General features: G+C 35.8%; 1 protein-coding gene across 1 annotated transcript; it reads right to left on the bottom strand.

The window, feature by feature from the left end:
- Nucleotides 1–270: 270 nt before the first annotated feature.
- On the bottom strand, nt 271–1,481 carry LOC148195403 (uncharacterized). The gene is made up of 2 exons (XM_088095192.1): nt 957–1,481; nt 271–288 (listed from the first exon to the last, which is right to left on the bottom strand). The coding sequence occupies exons 1-2, from the start codon at nt 1,479–1,481 to the stop codon at nt 271–273; spliced, it is 543 nt and encodes a 180-aa protein (XP_087951318.1).
- Between the last annotated feature and the right edge of the window lie 6,818 nt (nt 1,482–8,299).

Genomic DNA, 8,299 nt, shown 5'->3' with positions numbered 1-8,299 from the left:
AAGGGAAAAATGTAGAGAACCTTTGGAAAAGTTTTTAGGAGTGTGTGTGCAGAGAAGAATCTGAAAATAGAGGCCAAGGCATGACTTAGGGTATAAAAATACCCTAATGGGCTCGGGTTCCGCTAAGGGGCAACCTAAGCCCATTTTGCGATACCACCGCTCAACGGCACTTTCATGTTGTGCTTTTCTTCTTCCTAGCTTAACCTAGGTTCCTTCTACTCATGCCCCTCACTTGCTCCCTGCAATTAAGTTCTCAAATTACTCATGCATTCAATCCCTATCATGCAACTAAAGCAGAACAAACAACAAAAATTACAATCAGTCAATTACGTTGCCTCCTAGGTAGCTCTTGTTTAACGTCACCAACACCCATCAGTAGGTGTGTCAAACCTAGTATCTTTCAGTAGATACTTAACCACCTAGCATCCTTCAGTAGATGCTATACCCAAAAAAATTTACAGAAATAATGTCCAAGTTTATAAAAATTTACATAACCAAAATAAAATCAAAAGAAAAATTGTCCTCAAATCACTAGGATGCCTCCGAACAAGCGCTCTTTTAACGTCACTAGCTTGACCCAATAAAGCTCATGTTCCATCTTCATGGTTGATGTTCATATCACACCAACTCATCAACTGCTTCCGATCCACTTTTTTGACTCTTCTGGAACGTGGAGACTCTATCTCTATCACCTCATTTTCTTTGTAGTCTTTCACTACCCACAACTTGTTTTTGAATTTCAAGGGTTTACCAAGATGGGGTTGTTCTTGTATCCAGTCATCATGGACCTTTCTTTCCCATTTTTTTTCTTCTTCCTTTACTTGAAACCAAAAACAATGTTTACCTTTGACATTTGGCTTTTCATCTTCAAGGCTAGTCATGAGTACATCTTGATATGTAGCTTTATGACTAGCTTCTTCCTCCTGCATCTGCCTCTCTTCTTTGAAGACATCTACAATAACTCTTTCTTCTCGGTCTTGGAACACCACTATGTCTTCATCCACATCAATGATGGCTTTGGCCGTTTTCATAAACGGTCTTCCGAGAATAATGGGTACCCTCTCATCCTCCATCTCCATCACCACAAAGTCCACCAAGAACTGTAGTTTGCCTACACTAACTATAACATCCTCTGCTATACCATAGGGATTCTTTGAGGATCCATATGCCATTAATAAATTCATCTTTATAGGCTTCACATCAAGATCACCAATTATCTCAAGTAAGGAATAAGGCATCAAGTTAACACTTGATCCTAAATCAAGTAAAGCCTTCTTTATCCTTTTATTCCTTATAGCGCATGGAATGGAGAAACCTCCTGGATCTTTTGCTTTTGGAGGGAGTGGCTTCTTTTTTATAGCTTTATACTCCTTTGTCTCATCTTCTCTACGTCTTTTCTTTGTAGAGACTTCTTCCGCAGGCTTTGTATAAACTGCAGTGTTCTGTAATATCTCCTTCAAAGGTACATCATTATCCAACATCTTGAATATTTCTATAAAATCAAATTGTTTCTCATGATCTATTGAAAAACGAAGAGTGTCTTCACTCTTTATCTCTCTTATCTCTTCTTTCTCTGTTCTCTCTTCTTTTTCTTTCTCTTTCTTTTTTCTCTCTTCTTTTTCTTTTTCTCTTTCTAACTCAACTGTTTCACTATTTACACTCACTAACACCTTACATTCTTCCCTGGGGTTAACCTCAATATTAGCCCCAAAATTTTTGTCAGCCTTTCTTCCAACTTCTTAGTAATTTGACCCACTTGCATCTCCAAGTTCTTAATAGCAGCTTCAATGCTCTCTTGAGTGGATGTAGTTGCCTGTATGAATTGCTGAAGAGTTTCTTCCATCCTTATTGATCTTTCATTAAGTGTAGACACATTTGTTGCCATAATGTTGGTTGTTGTTGTTGCTTGTTAAATTGCCCTGATTGTCCAGCTTTCCCACTTTGTCCTTGACCAATACTTGGGTGTGGTTTCCACCCTTGGTTGAAATTCCCCTGACGGTATGGAAATTGATTGGCCATGAAGTTAACATCCTCTAAAGCTTCCACTGTAAAGGCGCATTGACCATTGATATGGTCACCACCACATAGTTCACACATCTGCTGTTGAACCTATGCAACAGTCTTTAACTCTTTTAGCAGTTGTGCAAGTGCCTTTGTGAGATTCTCCAATTGTTGAGTTATTATCTTGTTCTGAGCTAACAAGGCATCATTGGATTGCAACTGTAGAACTCCTTTTTGTTGAATACGAGCTTCTCTTTCACTGTTCAGCTCATTGTCATTAGTAGTCATGTTTTCAATTATTTCAGTTGCTTCCTCTGGAGTCTTCCATTTAATATTGCCTCTAGCTGAGGCGTCTAGCATCAACTTGGTTTGTGAACCAAGACCTCCAAGGAAGAATAGGACTACTTCTACTTTGTCAAATCCATGCGTGGGAGTCTTTCTTAATAGGCTTTTGTACCTGTCCCATGCATGATCTAGTAATTCCTCCATGCCTTGCCTGAAAGATGAGATCTCTTGCTTCCCTTTGTTGACCTTGGATTGTGGGAAGTATTTGTTCAAAAACTTTGTCACCATAGCTTCCCACTCTGTAAAGCTCACTTCTGGAAAAAAGTTCAACCAAAGCTTAGCATTGCCTCCCAATGAGAAAGGAAACAAGCTAAGTTTGATTGCTTTGTCAGGCACCCCATTTATGTTCATTGTATTGCAAATTTCATTAAAGGTTGTGAGGTGCTCATATGGGCTTTCATGTGATAACCCATTAAATTGATTACTCTTAACCAGTTGGATTAACGCTGGTTTCACCTCCATGTTGGCTCCATTGACCCTCGGTCTTGCTATGCTGTTAAAATGTTGAGGGCCAACCACATTGGTGTAATCTGCAAGAGTCCATCTAACATTATTATTCTCCATCTCCTGAGTGTTATGGTGAGAACCTTGTGGTGATGGTTGTAAAAAGATCTTCCAGAGGAGGGAAAAGTTCTCTAGATGTACGGATTCTTCTCCTCCGTCTACTCTCGTCTAAGCCTTCAAGAAGAGGTTTCGAGGTTTTCTTGCTTCTAGTTCGAATTGCTTCCTGCATACACAAGAAAACAAGTCCCTAGAAAAATTTGTTAGCACAAAAAGATAGAGAAGATATAAAATAAGAGATAAGAAGATAAAATAAAAACAGAAAAATAAAAACAGAAATTCAAAATTCGAAATTTAAAATTCAAAATTCAAAAACAAGTCAAAGATAATCAATAATCACACAAATAAACTAGTTAAACCACGAGTGTGATTGAATCGAATCAATAATCACACAAATAAACTAGTTAAACAAGTCAAAGATAATCCAATCACACAAATAAACGGCGCCAAAAACTTGTTTAACCCTTGGCAAGTGTGATTGAATCGAATCAAGTAATAAACTCGGTAAGACCAAGTATCGTTCTCCCAAAGGACTCATGGCCTAGTTAGTTATATGATTTCTTGATTATTTAAGACTTGAGAACAAATTGTTATTGTTAGCAAAAATCAAAGATGAAGTTTTGATGATGAACAGATTTGCACAAGTCAAGATCCATACAGACAAATTGAAGATCTCTGTATTTTATAAAGCTTTTATAATAATCAAAGTTGATGTAATAGTGCTCAAATATGTATTAGGGTTGATTCTTGTAACTTATATTTGATTTATTTACTGCTGAGAATCATCCACAAGCTGTTTTAATCGATTAAACCGAGTTTTAATCGATTAAAACGAGGCTGGCACTGAAAACCCAATTGCCCCTGTAATAATCGATTAAAGCTAATAATAATCGATTAGTTAATCGATTATTCCTGAGAATAATCGATTAACACTAGCCGTTGGGGATTTCAGATTTGAAAAACTAGCCGTTGTACTCATTTTAATCGATTAATACTTGTGTTAATCGATTAAATGCGTTAGATGGCCCGTTTTCGAAGAATGGAAGGGTATTAGGCTGAGTCTATAAGATGGTTCACTCTTGATCTCAAAAACAACTCTTCCCTTGTGCAAAAGACATCTGAACTCTTTGAGAACTCAGTGATTGTTGAAGCTAAGGAAACTCTTGTCTGCAAAGTCCTGAAGTGCTACTGCGGTGACAGAGGAATAGCTTGTTCATCCTTGGTGTATCCGAGGAAGTGCCTGGAAGAGAATCATCCTTCTTGAAGCATTTGAAGGAGGTGGTCATCCTTTGTGAAGATTCAAAGGAAGTGTAAGTTCGTCTCTTGTGGTTTCAAGAGAGGTGGTATTTCTAAACTCTTACAAATTGTTTTTCTTTGTGACTAATATTTGTAAGTGTTTTGTGTTAGTGAAAAAGGTTTATCTTGTTTGAGATAAGCGACTGGACGTAGGATCCGAGTGATCTGAACCAGGATAAAATCACCTGTGCAATTTTTCTCTTTCCCTTACTCTGTCATTTATATTTAATCATTCGCCCAGTAAGAAAAATTAAGAGAAAAATAATAAAAGGCACAATAAAAGTATATAACCAATTCACCCCCCCCCCCTCTTGGTTTGTTCCACGCTAATAATTCTGTTGCAGCGATTTTAACAATTGGCATCAGAGCTTGCTTTGATAGTCATTCAAATGGCAGGATCACATCAAACCTTTGCAGAGGGTGCATCAATCAATAGACCCCCACTATTCACAGGTGTGAACTATGCATTCTGGAAGGTAAGAATGCAAATATTTATTGAATCTATTGATACTGAAATTTGGGATGTTATTGCGTCTGGATCTTCTGTTCCTACTAATAATACACAGGAACCAAAGCCCCGTGGTCAATGGACCATTGAAGAAAAGAAAAGATTTCAGAATGACGTAAAAGCCAGGAATATCATTGCATCAGCGTTGACTGTTGATGAGTTCTACAGGGTCTCTGTTTGCAAAACTGCTCAAGAAATGTGGGACGTACTCAGAGTGACGCATGAAGGAACAAATGATGTAAAGAGGGCAAGGAAGAACTCCTTAATCCAAGAGTATGAAATGTTCCGGATGAAGCAAGGAGAAACAATTTCAGACGTTCAAAAACGCTTCACCAACATTGTCAATCATCTCATTGGACTGGGTAAGTCATTTGATACCGATGAACTTAACATTAAAATCTTGAAGTCTTTAGACAGGTCGTGGCAACCAAAGGTGACTGCAATCTCGGAGTCACAAAACCTCAACACCATGACTATGGCGGCAGTTTTTGGAAAGTTGAGAGAACATGAACTAGATCTTGGAAGACTTGATGAAGAAGAAGCAAAAGCCAAAAACAACAAGAAGAGTTTGGCATTAAAGTCGGAGGTTGAAAGAAGCAAAGGTAAATCGGAAGATGAAGACTCAGATGAAGAGGAAAATCTAAGTCTTGTGATCAAAAGATTAAACAGGTTCATGAAGTCTAAAGGTAAGGGAAGATTTAGATACGAAAAGAAAGATAATCAAGTATCTTCCTCAAATTACCGATGCTACGACTGTGGAGAAAAGGGGCATTTAAAAGCAGACTGCCCAAATCAAAAGAAGGGTGAAGACAAAAAGGAGAAAAGATTTTTCAAGAAAAAGAAGGCCTACATTGCATGGGAAGACGACAATGAGACCATTTCATATTCAAGCGACTCAGATGAAGAAGCAAACATCTGTTTGATGGCAGATGATGATAATGTCAGCCAAGTAAGTAATTCACACTATTCTGATAATGATAGTCACATTGATGAAGATGAATTGGATGAAACTTATGCTGCATTATTAATTGAATCTGAAAAATTAGATATTTCTCATAAAAAGCTGAAAAAGGATTTTAAGAATTTAAAATCTGAATTTGACAACCTTCTTGAAGAAAATGAAAATTTGAAGCTTACTTCTGAAAATCTCTCTAAAATAAATGATGTTTTGAAAACTGAGTTTACAAATTTGTCTGAAGAAAACAGAAGTTTGAAAAATAAATTTTTATATCAAGATGAAGAAATCAGAAATTTGAAAAGTAAAGTTTTATATTATGAAAAAGAAAAATATATTGCTAATAATGAATGTGAATCTTGCATAAAATTCAAATATTTTTCTGTAAACACAACTACTGGAGAATGTAGTAAAATCTCTGAAAATATAGCTGCTAAGAAATTTGCTCCTAAAAATAAATATAGAACCCACAGAGCATGGGTAGAAAAAGGAACGATTAACAGAAACACAAATGTTGTATCCTATTTTTACTGCATGAGAAAAGGCCATACCTCAAACAAATGCAGAATTAAACGCTTTGGTGTTTCTAGTGGAAGATATGTTTGGGTTGCTAAATAATTTGAATCTAACCCAAAAGGACCCATACAAAGAAGTTGGGTACCTAAAATAGCTTGTTTGTTCTTTTTTGCAGGTATTACAGAAATCAAGAAAAGTCATGTGGTGTCTCGATAGCGGTTGCTCAAAACACATGACAGGAGACAAGACGAAGTTCACAAATTTTAAAGAAAAGGAACAAGGCTTTGTTACCTATGGTGACAACAACAAAGGAAGAATTCTCGGAAAAGGGGATATAGGAAGTAAAGACACCTTGATGATCAAAGACGTGCTATATGTAGAAGGACTAAGGCATAACTTAATTAGCATAAGTCAACTGTGCGACAAAGGATTCAAGGTAACCTTTGAGAAGAATTCTTGCACAATTTTTAAGAATGATTCTTCGGAAATTGCATTAAAAGGAGTTAGACATAATAATATTTATCTAATTGATTTAGAAAATGCATCAAATAAAAATATTTCATGTTTAGTTGTTAAAGAGGAAAACCCATGGTTATGGCATAGGCGTGCTGCTCATATACACATGCAACAATTAAACAAACTTATATCTAGAGATCTAGTAATTGGTTTACCTAAATTAAAGTTTGTAAAAGATAAATTGTGTGATGCATGTCAAAAGGGTAAACAAGTTAAAAATTCCTTTCATTCAAAAAATATTGTTTCTACCTTAAAACCTTTAGAACTTTTACATATGGATTTATTTGGTCCTTCAAGGATAAAAAGTTTTGGTGGGAACTACTATGCTTTGGTTATTGTTGATGATTTTTCAAGATACACTTGGACTTTTTTTCTCACTCTTAAAAGTGAAGCTTTTAAAGAATTTAAAAAGTTTGCTGTTTTAGTTCAAAATGAAAAGGATCTAAGAATAAAAACTATTAGAAGTGACCATGGTGGTGAATTTCAAAATGAATTATTTGAAAATTTTTGTGAAGAACATGGTATTTCTCATAACTTTTCTTCACTTAGAACTCCCCAACAAAATGGAGTTGTAGAAAGAAAGAATAGATCCTTAGAGGAGCTTGCTCGTACTATGTTAAATGAAAATAATGTTCCTAAGCAATTTTGGGCTGATGCTGCGAGTACTGCGTGCTATGTTTTAAATAGAATGATAATTCGACCTATTTTAAAACGTACTCCCTACGAGCTTTTCAAAAATAGAAAACCAAATGTTTCCCATTTAAAAATTTTTGGATGCAAATGCTATGTCTTAAACAATGGAAAACTAAATTTGGGAAAATTTGATTCAAAAGCAGATGAAGGAATTTTTCTTGGATATTCTTTAACAAGCAAAACATATAGAATTTTTAATAGGAAAACGTTCACAATAGAGGAATCCATACATGTTACTTTTGATGAAATTATGGACCTTGAGGCAAAACCTCTTGAGTCAGAAGAATCTGATGCAGGAACACGTGAAGATTCATCAAAGGAGACAAATGAAGAGAAGAATCATGACAATCCTCAAGATGAAGATTTAAATAAAATATGGCGACAACCTAGAGGATTATCTTTGGACAACATAATTGGCGATATCACACAAGGGGTAAACACAAGAAGTAATATTGTAAATTATTGTATGAATGTTGCTTTTGTGTCACAGATTGAACCAAAGAATATTAAAGAAGCCCTTCAAGATGAAAAATGGTGTATCGCAATGCAAGAAGAACTCAACCAGTTTGAAAGAAATCAAGTGTGGGAATTAATTCCCAGAAAAGACACTCATCAAGTAATTGGAACAAAGTGGGTGTTCAGAAACAAACTGGATGAAGAAGGAAACATCACCAAGAATAAAGCTAGGCTTGTGGCAAAAGGATATAGTCAAGAAGAAGGTATAGATTATGATGAGACATACGCTCCAGTTGCCAGGTTAGAGGCAATACGCCTACTTCTTGCTTATGCATCTATAATGAAATTTAAATTATTTCAAATGGATGTTAAAAGTGCTTTCTTAAACGATTATATCAAGGAAGATGTATTTGTTGAACAACCACCTGGTTTTGAGGATTTTAAAAACCCAA

Source organism: Vigna umbellata, chromosome 7, assembly GCF_029865625.1.
Source record: "Vigna umbellata cultivar VRB3 chromosome 7, Vumbellata_1.0, whole genome shotgun sequence".
Classification (NCBI taxonomy): domain Eukaryota; kingdom Viridiplantae; phylum Streptophyta; class Magnoliopsida; order Fabales; family Fabaceae; genus Vigna; species Vigna umbellata.
This window is presented reverse-complemented; position numbering and strand designations above follow the sequence as displayed.